Below are 26,573 nucleotides of genomic sequence, written 5' to 3'. Positions count from 1 at the left end.
GCATTATGTATGGGGAGTCACACTGATTTAGCACTGCAGAAGCACTGACCGCAAAGGGAATAGAGCAAGGAGAGGAGCCAGATAAGAACAAGGGGTTGTATTACAAAGCACTTGCTACCTTTTTCTAATGAGGAATACACTTCCATGAAAGGAACTAGGGAGCCATGGAAGGGTTCTCTCTCACATGGCTGCTTTGTGGGGAATAGACTAAACAGGATGCGGGCAGAATGGACAGCGATAAGTGAACCGTGTAAAACTGATTAAAATACTCCAGACAGGAGATGAGATGGAGATCTGAGATAAAGGGATGACAAGTGAAGAGAAAGAGAACAGGATGGATTGAGGAGATATTCAAGGAGTAAAATCAATTGGCCTTGGCGAGTGGTTGGATGGAAGTGTGAAGGATAAGGAGTGGTGCCAGTTTCTACTGTAAAGGTTCTGAATTATCCTATTTAACACTCAGAACAACTTTGTGCTACAGATATGATAAACATTCCATTTCACAGATGAAGAAATAATGTTTGGATATTTTAAATAACTCTTCCAAAGGTCCCATAGCTAGTAGAGAATGGAAAGAGGATATGATCCTTAGTTATCTGCCTCCAAATGAAATCTGTTAATCGCCATGGTATAATGCTACCGGGAATTCCACCCAAGCATATGGCCTGAGAAAACTGAAGATTGGGGGCGGAGCTATTATCGACAAGCCTGGGAACATAGAGAGGTCATGTTGGTTTAAGGTACCTATGAGATGTGCAGTAGAGATGCTTCTTTGGCTAGAAAGGGAAGCCAAGTTGATGGAGAGAAAAAATAGCTCAGTAGAAATTCTTCTAAAATAATATCTAGAAATTTGTATAAGGTCATATAATGTGCATAAAATGGTCATCTTTTTACATAATTATGCTAGTTGCTAAAATTCCTGGTTAATTTTCTATATTTTTTCTTTTGCGACTTTGGGTTGTATGTTTCAACTGATAATCTGAAATGGTTGCTTCTAACATCTATTCTCTGTGTGTCACAAATAAGAATATATCCTACTGTAAGTCCTTCTGGCCAGTGTAAGTAAAAGGAGAACTCTAGTGTCCCTTACCCCATTTCTGCCTACATTCTGTGATTTCCAAACCTGCTGTAATTCCTCCTTCTCTTCCATGTGCCCAATATCCACATGATTTCTTTCACATTAGCTTTGATTTAGAAAGGTATCAGCTGTAATTTTTAATTTTCTTTTATTTAATTATTAACCTATCACCTCTCCCAAGACTATAACAATTCCAATTATCCGGTATTCCTATCTGTATCATCAGTTCTGTAATTACTATACCGAGCATCAAGACCTCTTGGTCTTGAATTTAAATACCCCCCAAATTGCTTTTAGGCATACCAAAAAAAAAAAAAAAAAAAAAAAAAAAAAAAAGATGATGGGGTCTTACTTCACTTTGAACAAATAAGATTTTATGCATTTTTTTTTTCTTTATGTCCTCTTCCCAATAGTATCTATCTTTCCTCTCTGCCAGGGCAATACCTGCTGGCAATAGAGCATCTCTTTGAGATGATAATCACATTCTTAATAGCAACATAAAACAATTAGTCAACAGACTCGAGGACTTGGGGAAAATTGTCTAGGGTGGCTGATGTTATTTTAGACAAGTCAATGTAAATATCAGAAGTCACATCAAAAGACAAATAGGAACATCTGTTTCTTCTCTCCTGGTGGCAGAGTAGGCTACACAGAATTAAATATTGCCAGTATGTACATTACAAAAGACATAAAATGATCCATGAATGCCATGTACAGTATTCTGGCATGTGCTTTTTTTTTTTTTTTTCTGCCAAATTCGTCCATTTGCAGAAGTTTGCCTTTATCTAATGCACTTTTTTTTTGATAACTTTAAAGGAATTCCAGCTATCTCCTCCTTCACAGAAATATGTTTGGTAAAAGCATATATTGGAGTGCCCTATGATCAATGAAAAGAGAAATCTCTGCAAGTGATTGCATTCATTCAAAACAGATATCAATCTGCCTTGTAGACATTGGCCTATTCCTTCTCATGGGTTCTAGAGACAGTCTTTTAATATAGAGGTCCCCAGCCCCTGGGCTGCAGACTGATACCAGTCCGTGGCCTGTTAGGAACTGGGCCACACAGCAGGAGGTGAACAGTAGGTCAGCAAGCGAATCTTCATCTGTATTTGCAGCTGCTCCCCAGTGCTAGCATCATGGCCTCAGCTCCACCTCAGATCATCAGGCATTAGATTCTCATTGGAGCACTGGTCCTTTATGCCAAAAAGGTTGGGGACTACTGATTTAATATATAGGGCCCCTTCCACTTAAACTAACAGATTCGGAGAGAAGTCAGTAAATGCATTGGGGAGCGACAGACAGAAATGGCCCAATAGTCGAGGGATGATGCAGTGTAACCAATAAGGAAGACCACAGAACACACTCATCACAATAGCTTGAGAAATGTTTTCAGGACTCTTTATCTTCTTGGCAGATTGCTTATAGTAATAAATTATTCTATCTCTCTCAGTTCTTATTACAAACGTCAAATGACCCTGGACTTGTGGAACAAATTTCCCACTTTTACCCCAGAAGATCTATAGCTTCTAGAAATGTCACAATGGCCTTGAGTTTTTAATACTTATGCCATGGATGTTTTCAGAAAACCCCAAAATAACAGTATTGTAGTAAATGCTGCCTTGTAACTGCAAATGTCAATCAAAAACATGTCAAGTTAGATAAAAAAGTTATTCTGATCACATGACAACATTTTGACTAATACTCAAATACGTGCATATACCACCTGAACCATTCAATCAAATGGCAAGTGAATAATTTCCTCAACAACTGGTTATTAAATTTATGATTGGAATCATTTACAAGAACAAATATTTATAAAAATAAACATTATGTATTCAAAATGAAAGAAGACCATTCAAAATCTGTCCTTTAAAGTTATTTAAATTATGTTTTTTGGTCAGTTTTAATAATGAATCCCACAAGGTAAGTTTAAGAGGGTTAAACAAAGACTTAAAACAGCAGTTATTATTATGATTAGAAAGCAGAAATATATTCTTGATTCATTGCCCCTTTAAACAACTTCCTTTATCTATAGTACAAACTCCCCACTTTTTAAGATTTTGCCATGTTTTCGTGTAGCAGCACTCTGAGTTAGCAATTTTGTAATGTTAGAGGTTTAGGCATAGTAATAAAATAAGAAATCAGTACTACATATCTGAGTCTAATGAAACATTAAATATGATGAACTGAAGGGAGAATTACCCTCTCCCTTCAGTTTTTTTCCCTCTTCTAGTATGAATTCATTAATCATATATGTGTTAATACATTATCTTTCATTGACTCATGAGATAAATAATACATTTTTACTAATGCTTTGGTAAAATTAAAATATAGATTTAAATTCTGATTTCAGTTGCTGAAAAAGACACGGATGGCTTCTTTTTTTTTTTTTTCTGTGCGAACTCGTTTATGAGTCATGTTGATTTTAGAGAAAACAGCAAAAACAGCAAAAGTCAAAGTATAAAATGGAATTATTTTTCTCTATTAAAAACCAGGTCTGACACAAATTCCCTAAACATCACCACTGCCTCATAAAGTCATTGTGGAGCCAATATTTAGTGAGCTGTTAGGAATACTTACTGGCAGTCCATATATTCCTCACTCTGCTTATTGGAGAAGGTTATTGTTATTCATGTGATGGATAGAAACGCAAAATGAGTTCTCTGAGAGACCATAACCCTGCAGGTTCATAATTCTTCTCTGACGGTACCACATTAGTCATTTCAGTGACTTAATTTTTGAATCTGTTTCTGTCTCCCTGAAGGAACCAGAGAAATTCTATATAAAATGTATCCAACCTGAAAAGAAGACTCAGTTCTTTACCTCAAGTAAGATAAATTAGACACATGGAAAGAAGACTGTTATAATGCCTGGGTGATATGGAGAAGCACAACTAAATATTTTGGAAGGACACAACAAGCATCCTTCTATGATTATTTTAGATCAGGGGTCAGCAAACCCCAGCCTCCAGACCTGCTTTTGTATACCCTGCACACTAGGATTAGTTTTTACATTTTTAAAGGGTTGTAATAAAAATTAAGAAAAAATATGCGACAGAGACCATATGTGGCCTGTGAAGCCAAAAATATTTCCCATCTGGTCCTTTGCAGACACATGCTGACTCCTGTTTTAGGGCAACCTGATGAAATAATGGGAGATGACTAAGCCTACAAAACCACACATCTGAACGCCTTGTTAAGGGGCGATTATTCGCGTGGCGTGTGGGAGTTGGCTTGATCCACTATCAAGATAACCTTCAATCACCTACTGTCCACTTTCTTCAAGACAGCAAAGTCCCTGTCTCTCACATGTTTTCACTGATTCCTAGATTTTAAATAGTATTAAAAAAAGACTTCTGAGTTAGACATGAGCTTACATCAGTAAGAAGATTTACTATGTAAGGGAGTCCCAAACTAAGGGCAGAGGCACAGCCAAAATGTAAGAAAGTCTTGGAATAAGAAACTAGAAGACTATTTGGGTTTATGGCGATTTTCAAATATGCCCTCAAAATCTTAGACATTCCTCCATTCAAGAGGTGGAGTTTAATTTTCCTCCCCTTGAGTGAATACTGGACTTAGGGCCTTGATTCTAATGAATAAAATATGGTAGAAATGATGGTATGTCACCTTTGACATTAGATTACAAAAGGTTCCATTTCTGTCTTGAACATGCTCTCATTTTCCTGAGTCACTTGCTTTGGAGGAAGCCAGCTGCCAAGTCAGGGGAAAACAGATCAGCCTATGGAAAGGCCCACATGGTGAAGAATTGAGTGCTCTGGCCAATGGTCAGTAAGAATATGACCAGAGCCAGCATCCTCATTTGACAGTGTATGTGGGAGGGTGTGGTGAGTATATGGGGACACTGAGCTGAGTAGACACTACAAATATTTTGTTTATCCCACCATCAAGCAGCTGTGGATGTGAAGGATGCACCACAGGTTGAGTCGATTTTAATGTATTTATGTCTTTTTCCTTTCACAGTCTGCTTTTATCTTCATAGATTGCAGCTCTTCATGATCCAGCCCAGTTTATTGAATCCTTTCTCTTTTGAAACTGATGTTTGAGTTTCTAAGTCCAGAACAGTGGGTTTTCTTCCAAGAACTCCCAATATTGCCTAAAGAGAATTACCCTCTGACGATTAAAGCTGTTCATCTCAGCACTCTCCTTTCTCCCCACCTCCCTCTGACACTACCCTCCATTTTGTTCTACTTCACCAGGTCTTCTTCTACCCATTCTCTAGATTTTCCTCCCTGTGCACTTTGGGACAGCACTGCCAACAGATAACCTGCCGCCCTCCAACCCCACACCCTGATACCTTGAGTTCAAAGAGCTATGGATGTGAAATGTCATTCCTCCTTACCTGATCTAGCCCTCTCATGTGTATACAGGAGGGAACAGAAACTTGTGTGTAAGTAGTTTCAGAAACAATCTCCTTTGACACATGGCATTAAAACATGTAAAGGTTGGTTTGGTCATCATTTGTTTTTCATGTATTGAATATTTAATATTACTTAATATTATATTGTGTATTATATTCTGATATAATAAGAAATATATATTGCTCTTTGTCTCTAGTTCCTGGCATAAAGCTCCTAAAACCTCTGTAATTTTCTGATAAAGGTGATAGAAACATCTTTGTTATACATAATAAGCCCTTTTCAAACATACCTGAGTATATGCTAATGAGGTGACTCTTGGTGGCTTCTCAGATAGCTTCAGGATAGGGGCAGGTTACCAGAGATCTCAACCATATTATTGTACGGTTGGTACTTTCATCCCCATCCCTGAACACTGGGGCTGGGGATTGAGTCAATCACCTATGACCAATGATTTAATCGATCATGGCTTATGTAACGGAACCTTCGTAAAAACCTTAAACAACAGGGGTGGTGAATGCATCCACATCCTGACCATGCCTTATTCCAACTCCACAGAAGCTCCTGCATTCAGGACCCTCTGGACTTCACTCTATATTCCTATTCATCTGGCTATTCATTTGTATCCTTTATAATAAACCAATAACAGTAAGTAAACTGTTTTCCCTAAGTTTCATGGGTTGGTCTAGCAAGTTGGAGAACCCCTAGAGGGAGTTATGAGGTCCCTTTACTTTATAGCCAGTCAAGCAAAAGTATGGGTAGCCCAGACTTACAACTGGCATCCGCAGTAGTCTTAGAGGACTGAGCCCTTAACCTGTGAGGGTTTGACAATAACTCCTGGTAGTTGGTGTAGGAATTAAATTAAATTATAGGACACCTAGTTGATGAAGTTGGAGAGTTGGAGAATTAGTTAGTGTGAGGGAAAAACCAACACCTTTGGTGTCTGAAGTATTGTAAGTAGGAAGAAAACATAGTAGTAGTAGCACTTACTCACTGTGCTAAATGCTTTACATATGTTATATCACTTAATCCTCACCCAAACTACTGTGAAATGAATACCATCTTTATTATTATTATTTTTTATATAAGGCAATTGAGGCTTCCAATTAAGTAACGTACCCGAATTCCCACTGATCAAGTGAAGATTTAGACCTGGTCTAACTACTCTAAGATTATGTCCATATTCTGCTTCATGCCTCTTTTGCAGCACCGGAAAAACATGCTAACAAAGTCATTGCTGGTTAATGCTGACAGGAAATCACCTTCAGCTCCCAAAGATCTTTGTTAATAAAAAAAAAAATAGCTTTGAGGTAGATTTAGCTGTTGTCAAATAACCATCGGTCTGACATCATGGGGACTATTCTCTTCCCAGGAAAAGGAAGATTTCAAAACCTAAATTATACACAAGGTAGGCAATCATAGAAGAGAAAAGGATTAACAGGCTTCCTGTAACTGTAACAACCATATTCTGCTTTCAGAAGCAATGCTTTATTACCATGTTCACTGCTCTTTTAGTCCCTAAAGAACTCTTTCAACAATGATTTATCTTAATTTAATTTTTTTTTTCCAGGAAAGCAAGCAGTACACTTCATTCAAGAGAAATGATTTGCAGTCATGGTAAATTCCCTTTGTTTGCTTACTCATTTGTTCATTCATTTGGCCACCTACAAATATTTACTGAGTGCCCGATATTAAAAAATGTCATTTCTCTAAAATACTATCAGCCCTTTCACTTTTAGAGGTAAATATATTTGAGACTTATGGCTGCATTTGTGCTCAGTATATATATTTTTTATAATACACTGTCTGCTTTAACTAGAGTTGAAGTTTTATAGTAAAAATCTATTACCCCGGAGATGAAAAATTGGCCTACAGCCAGTAATAATTGATAGTTTTTCAACATAAAGAGCAAAGAATATTCTATAAACTAAAAAAGAATGACACAAACAAACGAGTACATTCCAAACTTATGTATGTTATAATTTTCAGGAAACTGGCTTTTTATTTCTTTTCTCGGCTGAAACTTCACTGTTAGCTCATAAGGGCTTATGATTCTTTTGGCTGGTACCTGTTGAAGAAATAATGGCAGACTGACTGAATGGAGAGCAACAGATAGATGGTTAGGAGTCTTTCTACACAGAGAAAAGTAAAATTATAAATCATTTTAGGGAAAGAATTCCTATGGCAGGAAAAAAATAATTTGACCATACTTTTTTCTGGGATACCAGCAAGACTTCCTCCTTGCTCTGAATGTGATTTTACTGGATGGAGTCAGTTTTCAATTCTACACTCAGGCTATTTAAAAAGGCATTTTGTTTTCTGGATTTTTTTCCCCATAGAAAGGAAAAATTGATATCTTTCACCTAATGAAATAATAATAATAGTACTACTACTAATTATTATTAATAATAATGGCTATCTATTTTTGAATGCCTACTATATATTTACATGTCAGACTTTAGGCTTATTCTTTTATATATATTTTGTTGCTAATCTTTCCCCAAATCTCTGAAAGTAAAGATTATTATTCTTATTATACAGATGAGAAAGCTGAAGCTAACAGGGACTTATGTAAGTCTACAGGTCAGTAAATGGCAGAGCTGGGACTCAAACCCAGATCTGGCTGCCATTGTAGCCTGGGCCTTCTCATTATACTCTGTATAATGCCTCTCCAACTGACTTTTGAGCCAACTTATTGTATGAAAATACTTATGCTATATAATTAAATTTTATGCAGAATTCTATTTGAATTAGAATTTAAATAATTTTCCAGACATAAATTTATTGTGAAATCATTCCTCTTTGTACACCAGGAACCTCTTCTGAAGACATCTTTTGGCAGTTGAGAGATGCGATGTTTTATGTTTTGCAGATTACTAACTTTTGTGGTCAGTGAGCTAGACTGCTTCAAAACTGTCCTTATGAAACTTTGTATTTGGAAATCTAACACTGTATAGTATCAATGAAAAAGTTGAAAAGTAAAACTTCAAGATGCAGCCTCTTAAGATCAAAGGCTGAATTTGAAAATCAGGTCTTAAACCCATAAACTGGCTTATTTCTAAGAGTTCTTTTCTAAAATGAATCCTAAGAAAACCTTGACCTCCAAAAACAAACTGAAGGACACTAGATATTGAAAGATGGAGCTGGTAAAGTAAGATTAGACAGCTAAGTAGATGATGAGGTCCAACTTCCCCTAATTTAATGAGTGGTAGATAAGGAAATCGGCAGCAGTTGAACACCAAGAGAGAAGCAATTCCCTGTGGCTGCCAATACGTAAACATCAGGCTTCTAAAGACAAGGTTAATGCAGAAGCCAAAGAATTTCCCAGTATAAACAGAAAGCTCAAATTTCCCCTTTGCCTGGGGCTGCCATTTAAAATGAAGCCACTCATAAACAGTACTTTTGGCATTCCTTTGACCCACTGTCAAACAACTAGGAAATGACATTTTAAAAAGTGAACACACACAAATTTTAAAAGTCTAACTTTATGCCACCTTCCAATGCACTCTCTTTTAGACTAACAATATTGTTTAGTTTCTTTAGGTACTATTATTAGTTCCAGGATCTCTCCACAAGTTGGTTTCCCACGGACACGTTCCAGCCACCACAGACAGTTATGGTGGGCTTTTCTTTCTTTTTTTTTTTCCCCTTTATTTCCCCTTTTGATGTTTTATCACTTTTCCCACTGCATTGGTTTTCATTTTATATCTCCTTCCATCACTTTCACTTGCACCTGCTTCTTTTCCGTCCTTGGCGCTTATCTCTGGTTGGGTACGCCTCATCTACAGCTTTTCTCCACACCTCCAGTGTTCAAGGTGGGACTTTTGAGCAGTGTCAGTGCTTCCTTGAAAATTCACATGATCTTTCATAATGAAGAAAGAGTGGAAAGGAGGAGAACAGATTGATAAAAATGTATATTATTAGCCATCACATTGTGTCCTTTTAACACTCATTGTCTCTCTAACTTAGAAAACAAAGACAACAATTCATTAATCAGTAGTATTTACTGATGATGGATTGTGGTGAAATGTTCACCATACTCTTGGTCTATGAGTTTTAAGCATAGTTGACCAACTCTTTCCCTCACCTTTCTAATCCTAGAGTTTTTGTGTGACCTAGGCCTAGCAATGCACATCCCTGGGCACAGTGACTAGCTCAGGGGTAGGCACTTGAAAATGCCAATCAGAGGCAATGAAACTCAATTCCAGATCTTTCACTGGAGCCATTCAGGAAGAATCACATCTTCTTTCTTTTTTCTTTTTTCTTTTTTCTTTTCTGGGGTTGATGCGAGGAGCCTGTTGCCCCAGCAAGGGAAGGATGTCCGAAATAGAGCCAGCACAGAGGGAGGGAGAACATAGAGATGATGAGGAAGAGCCAGTCCAAACGCAATTGTTTGAGTTTCTGATCCAGCATTGCCTGGTCTTTTCAGATACAGGTTTGCTTAACCAGTTTGATTTCGCTTTTTGTCCTTAAATCTGAGCGCCTTGGCTTATGCAAACTACGTGATGGATTGCTTATGATTTTCACACTTGGTTGTACATTGGCAACGCCCTGGGAGTTTAAAAAATTACTGATTTAAAAATATCCATGGACTGGTTTGTGCAATGTCATAGGTAGTCCTCACAATGTCACAGTCCCAGCCATGTTGAGCTCTGTCGTGATTATCATCAGAAAATGCCTACTGAGTGTATCATTGCACATGAAGATAACTTTCCAAAGAGAATGTCATAGACAATTCTGGGATTATCTTTTAGTTTATTTCTCATTTCTTTTATATCCCCCATCCTTTGAATTTAGTGCCCCTGTGCCCTCATCTACCATCAAAATTGTCTCTTAGGGAAAAAGAACAGTGCCAGTTTGACTTGGCTACAATACAATCCCCATTTCCTATTACTCCTCTGGTGGCAAACATTCAAAATGCAAATTTTCATGCACAAAGGAAGAATAACTCTTGAAATAATACTTGATGCCACAGAGGACTTGAAGCTCACACTTGATTTAATAGAGCTGCATAGACAGCAGAGTGTGACTGACTGCTCAGCAAAAGCAACAGAATTTAGTCAGCAAATTTTGAGGGGAAAGTAATTTTAAACAAACAACAACAACAAAACTAAACAGAAATAGTATATGATAATGTAATTGAACTTCAACCCATCACAAAACCAAGGGCTTTGGAAAATACTAGCAAGATCACACAGATTAAATCCTTCATCTTTCAGAAGGAGAGACTGGCTATGATCGATTAGCATAGAGTGGAATTCAGAGTTTTATTCCCACAACTGTACCCACTTTTGATCTCTCCACTCCTGAATTTTAAGCCCCATGATTATAGAAAATAGATATTCAGACTTCTATACTCATATCTTCCTGTTTCTGCTTGCTTTCCATTAGTAGTCTCTAGGTTTTTCTCATTCCATAAGGTTTTAACAATTAAGTTACAAATGTATGTATGCATGTTTGTATGTATAATGGATATTGGTTTGTGTTTTAAAAAAAATGGCTACACCAATATAAGCCTATTGCACAATGGACTGTACACTGAAAGGTTTAACCAAAATTGGGCAATTAATTTTTTTGGCTGTGGTTGTAATGGAAAGCCTATATGAAGACCATTCTGGCAATGAGAGGAAGTCATTGAGAAGGTTTGATCTAGCCAGCTGTGTCCTCACATTCAACCATCCAAATAGTCCAGTCATTCTATTTTAGATAATGCTTCTCAAATTGCGATCCACACATCTAGCACCCAGATCTGGTTTCTAAATACTATTCTCTACTATAAGGAACCAAAGCTTCTTGAGAAATGGCTCATGTCAGGGCTTATGCAGAGAAAGTATAAAATGAACTTTCTAGTTAGCTAGAAAGCAAGGAAGTGCTAAAAAATGATAGGGCATGTCAAATGGACACAGAAACCACCTTGAAGAAATACTTGATAGTAGTCAATTATAATCCATTAAGTAGAATAAAACACCATGAGTTCATGATGATATAAATAAGCAAATAAATGAATACATTGAAAGATTGATGAAGAATGGAATGTTTGCATAGTTTAACGTACCTCCCACAAAATACAAATTAACTACAAATGACGAAAAGAGTAACTAACTGCACAGTTTAGGAGCCTTTCACACACCACTTTAATGAAATAATCAAAGTGAACATTATCAGTAATGAGTTGAATTGAAATTATGGGCACTTCATAGCATGCCATGAGAATACAATATCACCTCTGAGACAGTTCTGTAAAGATGCCTAACTTGAATTCAGTCATGAAAAATCATTAGACAAATACAAATTTGAAACATTTTACAATAAAACTGGCCTGTGATCCTCAAAGTCTCAAGATCAATAAAGTCAAATGAAGGCTGAGAATCCCTTCCAAACTGGGGAGTAGAGTCATGACAACAAAATAAACCAAGTGATTTTGAACTGGATCTTTTTGTTATGAAGGATATTATTGGGAAAACAAATAAGGTCTGAAAATTAGATGGTAGTAATGTATCAATATTCATTTTCTGATTTTGATCTTTTTTTTTTTTTCTTCTGTGCTCATGTAGGAGGACTGGCCATGTTTGTAGAAAATGCACAGTGAAATATTTGGGGGCAAGGGACACTAGATCTGCAACCTCTGCAACCTACTCTCAAATTATTCTGGAAGAAAATAGTTCTTTTCACTGTACTTGCTAATTTGCTATATGTTTAAGATTGTTTAAAATTTTTAAAAAGTACATTTAAAAAATGGTGCTCCAAAGATGCACTGCATCTAGTTAATATGCAGCTTTCTGAGTTGTTTGAGAGCTAGGACTAGAGGCGAGAATTCACATTTTTGGCATTCACCATATGTGGCAGCTTTAGACTGAGGGAGTAAGAAGGCCTCCAGAGAGTAGCAGTTTGCAACCATTCACCCAGCACTCAGCAAAACTGCCCCACTTTCGCTCCACATTCTAGCACCAGCCTCCTCATCCCTCTGCCTCTTTCCTCCCAAACTTCATATCTACTTTCTTTCTTCCAGCAGCAAAGACTGTTAGGGAACAGTGGGGAATTCTCAGGGTAGAAAATTGAGAAATGATTCAAGTGGATCTGCTAGCGTTTTTGTCCAAGGAGAATAGAGTACTCCAGTTTTCTGTGTATCATTCCTCAAGCAGGGCAATCCCTGGAGGTAAAGTCATTTCCTGAGACTGCCTCTGATAGCTCCAGAGTGACAGGAGTTAGGCGAAAACAGGCATGCTTGAGCAAGGCATTAGGAGAATGTGGCATGCGTCCAGGTAATTCCAGTGTAGGTGGACCGTTTTAAGGCTCTCTCTGGTATAATAGGAAAGCACAACTTTGTTACACTAGAAAATTGAAATTTTGAAATATAATGGCGAAATCGTGATGTGAAAATCCAGTGCTGTTCAAATAGCAATACTTCTCTGTAAGAACAAAACAAAACCTTTCTCTGCTGAAAAATTCATATTTAATATTATAAGCTCTCAAATGTCCTACTGGCATGGTGTCAACATTGAAAAAAAAATGTTTTAGCTCTATATACCCAGGGATCAAGTTTCACAAAACAAAGACAAATGCATATGAGTGATGCATTCTTTAGCCTCAGTTCTGGAAATCAAAACAAATGGTTAAACACATATAGTTTGAATTACTCACAGACGCCTATAAGATTTAAAGAAAGATACTTTAAAAATTATTAAAAGACCCACTATATGTGCCCTGATCAACTGCTTTTTTCTTTTATTATTTTTAGGAGCTAACTTAGGATCACCTTTCATGTGAGTTTTCTAGGTAAATTTAGAGGACTTTTAAAAAAAGTTTCCCCATCTGTGAAAAAAGAAGGTTGCCCTAGATACTCTCAGAGGCCTATCTGGCTATTAAAACCCATGATTCAGTGCTTTTGAGTTAAGGATGGAAATATTTACTGGTTATGAAGGAAAGAGCTCATAAAGAATCATGTTCATGAATTTGATGGTTATGTAGAATTACAGAATTTGGTATCCAGAGAGGACCACAAGATTATTAGATGAAGGATTTGATTATTGCCTAAGAGATGAAAATAGAATTCAGGTGTACTGGTTTCTAGTTCAGGGCTTTTTCCACTAGCTTACAACTTTTTCCCATTCATTTCTTCTTCCCTCTTTCCCTTTCTACTTTCCTTCTTTCCCTCCTTCCTGCTTTTTCTCCTTCCCTCCTGAGCTTCACAATCATAAGTGACAATTTATGATCGTCCATTAACTGGGAAGTTGATGACTGAAAATAAACAAATAATAATAACGCCTCTTGTGGGTAGGAGAACATTTTGGATTCCATACTATTTAAATCATCTAAAACAATCTTTCTGTGAGTTATCTTTTTTGTTAATACTCTGTGTTTTCTTTCTTTTGTTATTTAGGAGAATTTTTTTTTTATGCCTGAATGTTTTGCTTTTGCTTAATTGGAAATTTAGTCTCAAGATTGGCTAGTATAGCCTTCCTAGGGTGGAGCAAACAAAAAGTACCTGGATAGCCACAACGGGGGATAGAATGGAAAGAATATTTTTCCCAAAAAGTTTGAATTAGTGTAAGCTAGATTCAATAGTTATAGAAAAGGTAAAAAGACTCATACTTGATTCTTCTCTTTCTCTCAGCCGTCATATCCAATGTCAGTAAACTCTGTTGGCTTTACCTTTAAAATCTGTCTAGAATCAGACTAATTATCCCTCCTTCCCTTCACTGCTGCTTGGGACAAGCCACCAATATTTTTGTTCCAGTAGACTCTCTACCTGTTTTTGCTTCAATAGACTCTCTGCTTAGTCCCCTACAATCAGTTCTCAACACAACAACCAGAAGTTCATTTTAAAATGCAAGTCAGATCATGTCCTTCTCTGCTTAAGCTTAAAATGTTATATTCTCACTTCACCTAAGGAAAAAGACAAAGTTTTTTGTATTTTTCTTTACATGGCTCACAGTTACCTGGACAATGATTGTCTAAATAGAGTCCTCATCCCAGGGCACCAGCAGCATTGGAGAATTATTAGAAATGTAAATTCTCAGGCATCCCAGACCACCTGAATCAGAGACTGGGTTAACATGCCCCCTGGTGATTACGACGCACTCTCAATTATGAGACTCACCTGTCTAATGGGACCAACCCCAATGATCTCTCCAGTTACTCACACTGACCTTCTTGCTTTTCTTATAATAAGTCAGACCTCTCTCTCTCTCACTAGGGCTTTGGTGCTTGCTACTTCCTTTACTGGTAAACTTTTTTTCCCAGGTAGCTACTCAGTTTACTTTTTTATGTTCTTCAGGTTTTTTCTCAAATTCAACTTAATAATAAGTGAAGTCCAGTATATTTGAAACTTTAACCTACCTCTCCCCTAAGTATCCCCCACCTATCACCAACTTAAACACAAATGAGCATCCCCTGTCTCTTCTTTCTAGCTTTTTGCCTGGCACTTGGCTTGGGGTCCCTCATGAAGCTTCTGTCAAGATGTCAGCCATCTCTACAGTCATCTGCAGGCTTGCCTGGAGCTGGAGGATCTAATTTTAGCCAGAATAGCTCTCTCATATGACTTGTAGATTGGTGCTTGCTGTTGGCAGGAGGCCTCAGTTCCTTGCCAGGTAGACCTCTCCACAGTGCAGCTGGAGTGCTCTTAGGACATGGCGGCTGCCTTACCCCTGAGCGAGTGATCTGAGAGACAGCTAGGCAGAAGCCACACTCTTTTATGACCTAGACTTTTGTGACCTAGAATGTCATGCTCTGTCATGGGATATTCTGACCCAGAACCATCAAGGTAAGACACTCTCAAATTTCTGACTGACAGAAAGTCTAAGATACTAAATACCATTGTTGTTTTAAGCTGTTAAGTTTTTGGATAAATTTTCAGGCAACAATAGATAAGTAATACTTCATGTGCCACTATTTGACTTACCATATAGTTCATTTAATTTTTAAAATCTATCAACTGCCACCCCTACACATACCCTAGAATATAAGCCCCCAAAAAGAAGGGTTTGTGTGTGTTTCCTCAGTGTGTAGAATAGTGCCTATATTGTCAAATAGTAGATATTTACAAAAGCATGTGGAATAAACACGTAGAGAAGCTATGTATTTAGCTAAGCTAATATAGTTGGAGGAGGGAAGGGTGCTGTGGGGTGTCTCTGTGGTACCACTATTTTGTATAACTCTAGTGGACACCATTTGCAATGTATTCCATACACATGAAGACATCTGAGATCACAGCTCCCTGTGAAATTTATTTTGACCTTGCCAATTCCCTGAATGGACTTTCATGAGGTGACATCAGCCACAGTTTAAAACAAACTTATTCAGGAGAAAAAGACCATAGGCAGTTAGAACAAGAGCCAGCCTCAGCAGAGAGATCCTTGGTCTAGCATTTGATAGAAATAACAGAGAATCATCAGACTTCAAGAAATCATGGGGGCTGGATAATGAATGTCTCAGTGGCAAAGTCTAAACTGAAGACCAATAATCAAAGTCCACCTTCTCCCTCATGTTCCTGACGTAACCTGGTATTCTCATAAAGTTTTAGAGACAGGAAGTAGAAGTTGAGGAGTGATTCAATGCAAAGGCTATGTAAATATTGAGAATACACTAGTTCCTTGGGAAACTTGACTTGAAGAAAAACAAGATTTAAATTTTGAAGGAGATGGACTGGAGAAAGTCCATTTGGAACAGGAATTAACATGGTTGGGGAAAGGACAGCGTTTGCTAAGTGATCCTAAGGGAGACAGAAGAGAAAAAACCTAGTGAGATATGAAATTCAGTAAATGCATTTTAAATCTTATCTCTATTTGTAGGTAGGTAGGTTTTGGCTATTCTCACTATTTTAATATGACACATATTAAAATAATTTACACATATTAATAAGCAAAGTAAGTAAGTTTTTGGTGGGAAGGAGCTCTTCCTGTTGCAAATACAGTACACTGACTGACTGGATCATCTGTTCAGAGACTGTGACAGGTGATTTCCATATATCATCTTGTTTAAATCTCCCCACAGTCCCACAAGATAGATTACCTCCCCCCTCATTTAATATTAGAAAACTGAGTTTTAGCTTATAAAAACTCCCCAAATAGGAATCATAACTTGGACAATCAAGAGCTCTATCTACATTCATGCTGAACTGTTTCTCCATAGGTAGGAAGGAGTGTTCCTATATGTTGTATCCTAAACCAGGACACCTCCAAGAGTGAAAAAAAACGTTGCTAATAATATGCCAAGGACAACAAATATAAACAGGGATCACTCTGAGTCAAACAGGACCAATGATTCTCTAGCTAGGTAGGTTTTGGCTGTTCTCACTATGAAAAATGCCTTGATACTCACATTCTCTAAACTCCATTTAAAAGCAGACTCTGAAATAAAACTCCACAGTCATAACCACAACTCTGTTTAGTGGGTAAATGCGGAAAGCACAACTAAAAATGAAATAGACTGTTAGTAGGTCCTTCTGCTAATTTGCAGCAGAGGGTGGCTCAGAATGGCCTTGAATCAAGTAGAATGTAGAGTATAATTAAAGCAAGGTGGTGACATAGGCTTTTACTGCATTCTAATTTTTATCATGGAAATTTACATTTTGCTTAATTTCTTGCTATTTTAAGTTCTATAGGATAAAAACAATTTTTTTCCATGAGAAAGCTGCTTTTATTTATTCTCGCTTTAAAAAAAGCTGGCCAATCACTAAGCTAAGCTTCTTTGAGTGATGGCAAAGTCAAAATTATGACTGCCTGATTTTACCCTTCACTGCACTTGTCACAAAAATTAAATTAAAGATCATGCTTATGAATATAATGCATGAACTGCTTCATGGTGTTCTAAAAGACAGACTGTCCCTTCTGTCCAGCCACATACAAAACAGCATGTCATGGGATACTTTAATATGCAGAGAAAATAAGAAGACAGAGGGAAAATTCTGCCTCTCAGGAAATCCAGAGTGAATTCTACCAATGGTTCATATATTCAGAAAAATTTATTTTAGTAAAAACAATAATAATAATACTTCTAATAGCAATGCTAGATCCTTTACACTTGTATAATGCTTTCTAGTTTTCAAAATGTTTCCACATGTAATTTCATCTGACAAAAGAGATCATTAATATTTTAAAGTGCAGTATAAGGCTGCCTGATTTAGCATTGCAGGAGCTCAGTTTCCTGAAAAATGAGCATCACATGTAGGCTTGTTGAATATTCTATGCAGAGGCAATTGTAGAGCAAGAGTCAAAGTGCCAGTGCTTTCAATAAAAATATGATGGAAAAATAGCATTCATTACCGAAAGCCACTGAAGGAAATGTATGTATGAAGAAAATTACTGTTCTAAACTTGTTGAATTTTAGAAGTATAAATTCTCTTTAATTTTTTAATAAAAATGTTTTTATTTTATAATTAGGAAATAATTCTTGCCATATATATTTTTCAATTACACAGACATTCTAGAAGTTGCATATTAAAATTTCAAAAATCTGTCCCAGACTGTTCCCCACTTCTCCAAGAAAATTCCTGAGGTCATCTGATATATATCATTCCAGACTATGTATTATAAATGTAGGTATGTATATACATACCTATATAAGTACATATATATGTATATTTGTATACTTATAGGTGTGTACTATCTACTAATCATTTATGTATCCTATCTTTATTTCTATCTATTTATCTGATTCTTGAATATGGCTGAGCTGATGCTTCTGTAAGGAAACTTCTTAGAAGCAGGAAATGATGAAGGAGATTGAATTAAGATTTATAAACAGTCACTAAAATTATTGTTTGCTTTTAGGTGTTTGGCAATTTGAGATGGTCTAGACTCTAGAATAGTGGTTCTCAAACTTGAACATGTATCTGATTACTGTGCCCCAACTTAGAGATTCTGATGCAGTAGGTACGGGATGGGGGCCTAGAATTCATATTTCTAACAAGTTCCCAGGTTATACTGGTGATGCAAATATGAGAATACCCTCTAAGGACCACTAGCTAGAGCTTGGGTTTTTATATACACAGCAGAAGCAAGCACTAGAGCTTGGGGTTCAATGAACCATACATGTGATACACAGAGGAACAAGTTCTTTAGTCCTAAATATAGTGGAAAATTTTCCTGTCTCAGTTTTATCATTGGTTGGAGAGGAAAAAGGGAAGAAAAAAGACTTTGTTGAGATTTCCTGATTTTATATACACACTAATAAGGTTTAAAGACAGTAGCAAACAAAACAAAACAACAGCAACAAAAATTCTGAGCCAAATTTGTAGTTTAAGGCATTTCTAAATTGGTAGTATCTTTAGGTACCTCAGAAAACAAAATGTAAATAAATGAGCTCCTAACCCAACTTTAAAAAAACTTCCACAAATAAAAATACAAGAAACATGACAACAACAACAAAAAAAGACAAAATATACAAAGAAATAACAATAAGTGTGAGTCTGGAGAAACAAAAACAATAAACTACAGATTCGACTTACATAGATTGGAGATATTAAAATCTCAGATAAGGTTTATTGTAAAAGATATTTTATGTGTCAAATAAAAAATGGACATGTATATTTTTAAAAGAACTAACTAAAACTTGTAAAATGAAAATTGTAATAATTAAAATGAGAAACCCAGAGAAGAGTTAAACATCAGATTGAAGCTGTATAGAAAACTAGCAAATTGAATGATAGACTTGAAAAATTAACAAGAAATTGTCAGAGACAAGGACACATAAAAAATATAGGTTAAGTGTTATGAAGGACAGAGAAAGGAGGTAGTGAAGAAGTAATATTTGGTGAGGTGATATGTGAGAATTTTCAGAACTAATGAAAGATGTCCATTTACATATCCAAGAAGCAAAGTAAGTCCTAAGGAGAATAAACAAAAATCTACACCAACGTGCAGATTTGGTGATACAGGAATACCAAAAATAAAGAATAGATTGTCAACGCAGCCAGAAAAAAAAAAAAAGATAACCTGAAAAGAAACAATAATTAGGCTAAGAGATTACTTCTTTACAAATACAGAATTGATAAGACTGTGGGAAAATATCTTTAAAATATGGAAAGAAAATAACTACCAACCTCAAATTCTTACCTAGCAAAACTGCCTTAAAAAAAGAAAAGCAAAATAATATTTTCAGACAAAGCCTGAAAGACTTTAACTGAAGAAACCTCTACAAGACTTACTGCTGAAGAATAGAGGAAAGAGTGTAAGAAAAGCATGTTTTAGTAAAGGTACTAAGTTTTCTATGCTATTCTTTCAGTAATTATTTTTTAAGAAAAAATAACACCTAAATTAATGGGAATTTGGAATTGATGAAACTAGTGTCAATCAGGCTTTTTTTAAACAATTCTTCCTATAATTTGCTGGTTCATAGATAGCATTATGATTTACATCAGATGCTAACCATGCAATTAGGGGTCTGAAATTACTAACCTTATTATAGGCATAGTGTTGAAGTGAGTCAAATCAAGTACACTGTGTTTCATAAAAGTCCAATCAAAATAATGAGAATAAATCTCTATATCCAAATGTCCATCGTATAAAAAATGCAAGTAAATACATTTAGAAATACTTTAGCAAAATATCTACTAAAGTAATAATACTGCTTTCAATCAAGGCTGCAATGATGGCAACACATCTTCTTTCAGTAAAACTAGTTTTAATTTTCAGAAGGGTGAAAAGGAAACAGATTAGAGAAGCTTTGCTATTTCTAAAAAAAAGGAAGAGATCCTGACATTATCAAACTGCCTAGATTTGGGTAAGTTAAAGAACTATTTGCAGTATGTACTTTAAAAAATTTTGTAGAATGAGAAAATTTGACCATATGCTCTCAAAATTCTTCTGGAACTAAGTACAGTTATTATGGTTTTATATGCTGGACAATCTTGGTGAGTTTGTGTTTCAACTCCACTCTAGGATCCTTTTGGAGAATGCATATTATAAGGTAAGCTGCTGTAATCGGTAATACTTATGATGGTTGGAAGTGGGGCAGGGAGCCAGAAATATGAGAGAAGTGTGATAAGGCCAAGTGATAGGGAGTTAAGCTGAGTGATCTATCAATAAAAATACCAGAAGCTTCTTTTACTTAAAAAAAAAAAATAGAGATGACTAACTTGGAAAAGAATTGATAATTCTAAAATGGGAAGACTACAGAGAAGGGTCATGATCCACATTACCACTTTACTCAGTGATACAATATCCATTTGCATATCCAGGAGGAAAGAAAGTGAAACATATACAACAGTATCATACATGAATTCAGAAACACTGATAAAAAATGAATATCCTATCATGAAATCATCTACCATTGACATGTCATATTACGCTTCCTGTCTCACTCTTTACTCAGCAATTTTTACTCCTTTGTCATTGAGGGCATCTTAGGAACAAACACAATTTCCATGTTCTTGTAGAGTGACTAACATTTACATTTCACCATATTGCCACAGAGAGAATGTCCCTGGTAACAAATCCGTAGTGATCCTATTTTTGTGACTCAGAGTAGATTCTGAGGCCATACATTTGGGTGAGGTGAAGCCACATTATTTAGGCATATTAGGGTTATGGAATGATGATTCTAAAAAAAGCATATTATTTAGCAGGTAAAAGAAGTTTTCACACATTTGAAGGAATTACTAGGAGGAATTCCCTTTTTAGTTAAAGGTGATATAACTGCAGCAATTTGTGGCCTACCATGTGCCACTTAGAAATGACAAGTCTCAGGCTCTGGAGAACATCATTTGAGTAGGTTGTGCATGTAAATGGTATAATCACTCAGTGAGGCAGAGCCTCTCCAAGGAAAAGGCAACTGTTGTTTTTGCCCCTAATCCATTTCTCATCATGGCTTTAAGAGACTGTCCAGCAAATAACCTAATTACAGTAGGAAGTGCATACCTTGGCTGTCCTCCCAATCAGATGCTGACAAAGCTTAGCACCTTGGGCCACTAAGAGCTGTCGGGCTTCTCCAGGGTACTAAGTGTTCTTCTCTGAATAATTCTAAACTTTCAAGCAACTTTCAATGAATTAAGACAGTGCGTACCCTATCATGACCCTGATTAGGATAGTAATTATAACAGCCATCACTAATAGAAAGCCTAACCTGTGCTAGGTACTTTACACATACGATTTCTATTGTTTACTACTAGTTGGAAATGTTTACGCCTCACTCCTCACTCAGAGGGCAGATATCTTTTACTCCTGTGCCCTTCTCTACATTCCCTATTTATGAAGAGCCTGGGAGAAAAAACAGCTTCATCTTGAGTCAGATCCACCTGCCTAGAGAAGATGTGTCCTGGCCTGTTCTTCTCCATAAAATAAGCTCACCAGGGCAGCCTCTACCAGGCAACCAAGGATACCAAGGACACCAGTACTTGCTCCTGAAGGAACAGAGGTTATCCTCCATATTCAGGAGTGAAATCCAGCATTAGGAAGCCTGTCTGGGAGCAGGTCAACCAGATACTCTGGTCTGATTTAATTAGTAATAAAGCTAATGTTTTCAATTTCAAACTCCCTTATAACTTTGCCTTCTCAAAGGGTTCGGAACCCAATGAAGGTGAAGGCAGTGTCATTACTTATCATTTAGGACCCTGGCACTCACGCAGATGCTGTGTAGTCATGAGGGTGAGCTGCTCAAAATCACCCTTCAAGAGAGAACTTGTTATGGGGAATGAAGTTAGCTGATAGCTTCCAGCACCCACACTTTTGGATTATTGGCAGCATAATGTTCATGCCAAGCCCATTTTCTCCCTGAAGTTGCTTATAGCCAGTGAGTGAGCAGGGGTAAGGAGATCTGAGAGCCCAGCCATTTCTGCCCAGTACATGGCTCCTCTAATGCCCAATGCTTACATGGGATCTCCCCAGACTTTCGAACTACAGTGCAGTCTGAGGCTCTTCCTAGCTAATCCTCCTTCCTTCTCTTCTCTCTCCTATTCCTGCTCCTCTCCCCTTTAAGCTCCACATACTTTTCCCCTATAAATTCCTTTTACTTCTACTTCATCTTGGCATCTTCTTCCTGGAAGACCCAAGCTGACACCGTCAGTATTATCATACTCTCCATTTCATAGTGAATGAAGTGGGGCTCTGAGAAAGAAAGTGGAAAGCATAAATGCATTCCCCTTTGAGAGGTTTATGCGTGCTCTTAGGTTGGAGGTTAACTTGAAAAAAAATGCGTCATCTACATTTTAAAAGAAAAATTTGAATATCTTGTAAGTGGAACTCTTGTCATAAAAGAGAACAATTGAGCCCAATTGGACCTGCCATTCAATGCAGAAATGCAAAGATACATTGGCTTCTAGAAAATGGAAGAGAAAACTAAAGACAGGAAACATTTCCAGCACCCATTGCTGAGGTTTGATTTTAGACTCAGAATGTATTAATGAGGTAAATGATCCCAATAAGCCAATAGCTATCGCACTGCGCATCAAGTTTGGATCTCAGCCTTTACCCTTACATGACTTCAGAACACTTAACTTGTAAGCACTACCCACAACTTGACACTTTCAAGAAATGGAAAATACATCACGCTGAGAAAATAATTTTTAATTTATTACTATTATTTATGCCTACAGCACCTGGTCTTCCTAGGTAGTCTCCCATCCAAGAACTAACCAGGCTCAACCCTGCTTAGCTTCCAAGATCAGACATTGGGATTATTCAGGGTGGCATGGCCATAGACTAAAAATAATTTTTAAAATTTGATTTTTACCTTAACAAATTAAACTTGAATTTGATTTTTGATTTTTTTTTTTTTTTTTTTTTTTTTGTCCTCACATTCAAGGGAGGGTAATCATATTAGGGAAAAAAAAGAATTGTTTTGTGATTTTTTGAAACTTAACAAATATCTGAACATTAAAGCATACACGTAATTTAAAAATTAAAGAGAAATTTCTTTTCCTGGCATAATGTTTTAAAGGAAGGAGGTACAGGACTTACCCTCGCTAGTGTCTTTCGAGGATTCCGGCTTCTTCGCTTTGCTCTTCTTGTGAGGTGGAGAGAGGACTTTTGGCTCCAATCCCTCTGGAAGTACAAACATTTAAAACATTCTTATTTAAATATTTATCAGCAGGGCTCAACATTGTTAAAGTTTGAAGATTTTTTTTCCTTAGTAAACCCACAAATACAGTGAAGCCTAATGCAGATTCATCTGTCATCATGGCTGAGCTAAAATTTTGGTAAATACCTGTGATTCTCCAATGAAAATAGACTTCAAGTTCAAGCTTAGACACTTTTTTTTTGTTGCCATCATTAATAATTCACACAAATGTGAGTGAAATCTCATATTTTTAAGTTTAAAAATTCTCTGTAAGGCAATATCAAATTATTTTTTTCTTCAGGAGAATTTGATTTAAAACCTCATGGATTAATTGATAGTTGTCATTGAGCAATTTAATCCTCAAAATTTCATCCTCAAACAAGAGGACATTATCCTCTTGATGTATGCAAACCTGTTCTCTCCATAGTATTCCACATTTCAAGAAATGGTATTACTATTTACCCAGGAATTTAACCTAAAATTTAACCTAAAAAACAGAGATATCATTCACAATATTTCTCTTCATTTACTTTTCCAGTAAAACAACCATAAGCGCTAGCATATTCATTCACTGTGCTCATCCTTTGCAATCATCATCCTAATCCAAACCAGCAGTATCATTTACCTTGGCTACTATAATAACCTTCTGAATCATAACTTCTAGCTTTTTAATCTCCCTGCAATCTATTCTCCATGTAACAGCTAGACTTATCTTTTAAGCACAAACCACACGTGGCTCCCTCATTAAAAACAAAACAAAACAAAACAAAACAAAACAAAAAACATTGTTCTTAGAATAAGATCCAAATCCGACTTCATGGCCCAGGACAAGTGTTATTTGGGCTCTAGCTACAACCCAGCTTCATCTCCCATTTTATTGTTAGCTTTAGGTTTATTGACTCTTTTGGTATTCTCCATTCACTACTAGGCTGGTTCCTGCCTCAGGACCTTTGTACCTTCTGCTCTTCTCCACCTCTCTGCAACATATTCTTATGTCTACCACTTTCTCACTTTTTAATCTCAGATAAAATTCAGCTCCCAAGAAAGGCCTTCTCTGACCACCTAATGTTATGAGTCCCAGCAAAGGAAATCTCTCTCGAACTCATTGTTTGGTGTATCTAAAATTACATTGTCTCGTTCTTTATTTCTTTATTGTATGTCTCTCTCCTCTTCACCACACTCAAGAATGTAAGTTCCATGAGAAAAATGCATTTATCTTTCCTAATCTTTTTATTGTCCCTGGTGCTTAGCAGTGCCTTGAAAATTTAATTTCAAATTCTGTTTTATTTCCCCTTCACCCGGGCTTTTTTTAAAGGTCAAAATATAATGGAGTCTGTGCCTAATTCTCACTCTTTTAGCAGCTGTCGCCTTATGCCAAGATTCTAAAATTACAGAGCTATGGCGAATCATTTTTCTTTTCTCATTTATCAAAAAATGAACAAAACAAAAAATGTATTTGCTAAATGCACCATTAAAAATTTTGGCATTGTGGATCACAAAAGTTTTGGGGTACTAAGGTTAGGCTTTCTGTGGTTACAAGTCAGTCACATGTAAGGTCATTACCATGGCTGGGGGGACAATTTTTTTCCAGTGACGACATTAGCAATTCCCCAGACTTCGTCATCAAGTGAGATGGATGTTGACCCTATAGAATGAGTTCAGCCAAAACAGAAATGAGATGCTTAGAAAAACTCACTGAGCACGGATGCTGGGCTCAAAGGGATTGGTAAAATGGTCAAAGAAACACTTGCAATTGCCCCAGGAGAAGACTCTAACTCTCTCATCACCCTGAAAAGTTCAGTCTGGAACTGGACCAAGAGGGACATTTTCAATGTTGGGAATTCACAACCAGCATTTCCTGAAAGTGCATGGTTGAAAAAAAAAATCTTAATTCTTGATTTCCTGTATGAGGATTCTTGGGGAATAGGTGAGGTTTAAAAAGACATCTATTTACCTACATTTTGATATATTTAAGTATTCCCAAAGTACTAGAACTTTATTTTCAAAAAAGTTGTAGGACACCCCTCGGGTCCTTTGTGGGCCTGGATACATGTTAATTATGAACAGTCATCTATGATGTAAGTATAGCATCATTTCACAACCCCTATGGAAGCACTCAAATAAAAGTCACTGACATATATGGCCTCTATGCTCATATTTCTACTTGTGGCTCAGCAGGAACAACTCTCCCTCTTGGCCTGGGGAAGCTAAAGGAATGTTCCTTAAAAGCACCCTATGCTTCTCCTTTACAGTGTGTCACATTACCTATGTTACCTCTGTTTTCAAGCAGAGGGTGAAAAACCTGGATTTTTGCCATGAGTATGGCTTCGTCCCCTCAGGAACTCAACTGTGCTCCTGGCTTTTATGTGACTAAACTGCTATGGGTCACTGCTGATTTTCTGCCCCTGCTGGCTCATGTTGGGACCCATTTCAATAGTGCATGGTCTTGGAAATGAAAGGACATGGGGAGACATTTATGATGCTAGGATTAAAAAAATCGACTATAGCAGGGGTCCCCAACCCCCGGGCTGTGGACCAGTACTGGTCTGTAGCCTGAAAGGAACTAGGCCACACAGCAGGAGGTGAGCGGCAGGCCAGCAAGAGAAGTTTCACCTGTATTTGCAGCTGCTCCCCAGGGCTAGAATCACTGCCTCAGCTCTACCTCAGATCATCAGGCATTAGATTCTCATAGGAGCAGTGGTCCCTGGTGTCAAAAAGGTTGGGACTGCTGGATTAAAGGACTGAAAAGGAATCCCAGGCAGTTAAGCCAGTCTGTTTCTACCACTTCCCACTGGGGCAGAGCTTCTCCTTGAGGATGACCTTGTCCGACACCATCTGAGATGTTCCCACCTTTACTTACTATTAGCGACTGGAGACAGGATCACAAGAGTTAAGGACGTGAGCTTCGGTATCAGACTCAGCTAGACTCTAGCTCTGTCATTTAAGAAGAATTAATCCCTCTTAAGCTTCAGATAATAATAGTCCTGTCTCCTAGAGTCGTTGGGTCTCTTAAATGAGTTCATGTTTGTTGGGCGAATGGTAGAAGGTACATGTTCAAATGAAATATGACTCTGCAGAGGTGTGCTGGTGCTGATTTGAGATAGGTGCACCATCTGATTGTATCTA

General features: G+C 37.0%; 1 protein-coding gene and 1 pseudogene across 3 annotated transcripts in view; both read right to left on the bottom strand.

The window, feature by feature from the left end:
- The window catches only part of MACROD2 (mono-ADP ribosylhydrolase 2), a 1,752,897-nt gene that overhangs the window by 114,249 nt on the left and 1,612,075 nt on the right, over positions 1-26,573 (bottom strand). For all 3 annotated transcript variants that reach the window (XM_036229035.1, XM_036229037.1, XM_036229036.1), the window contains exon 11: positions 23,348-23,431. In XM_036229035.1, coding sequence (XP_036084928.1) covers positions 23,348-23,431 — 84 coding nt within the window. The remainder of the gene's footprint in view (positions 1-23,347; positions 23,432-26,573) is intronic.
- LOC118610611 lies at positions 22,975-23,090 on the bottom strand (annotated as a pseudogene).

Source organism: Rousettus aegyptiacus, unplaced genomic scaffold (assembly GCF_014176215.1).
Source record: "Rousettus aegyptiacus isolate mRouAeg1 unplaced genomic scaffold, mRouAeg1.p scaffold_m13_p_12, whole genome shotgun sequence".
Taxonomy (NCBI): Eukaryota; Metazoa; Chordata; class Mammalia; order Chiroptera; family Pteropodidae; genus Rousettus; species Rousettus aegyptiacus.
The sequence above is the reverse complement of the archived record's forward strand: the minus strand, read 5'-3'. Positions and strand labels throughout refer to the sequence as shown.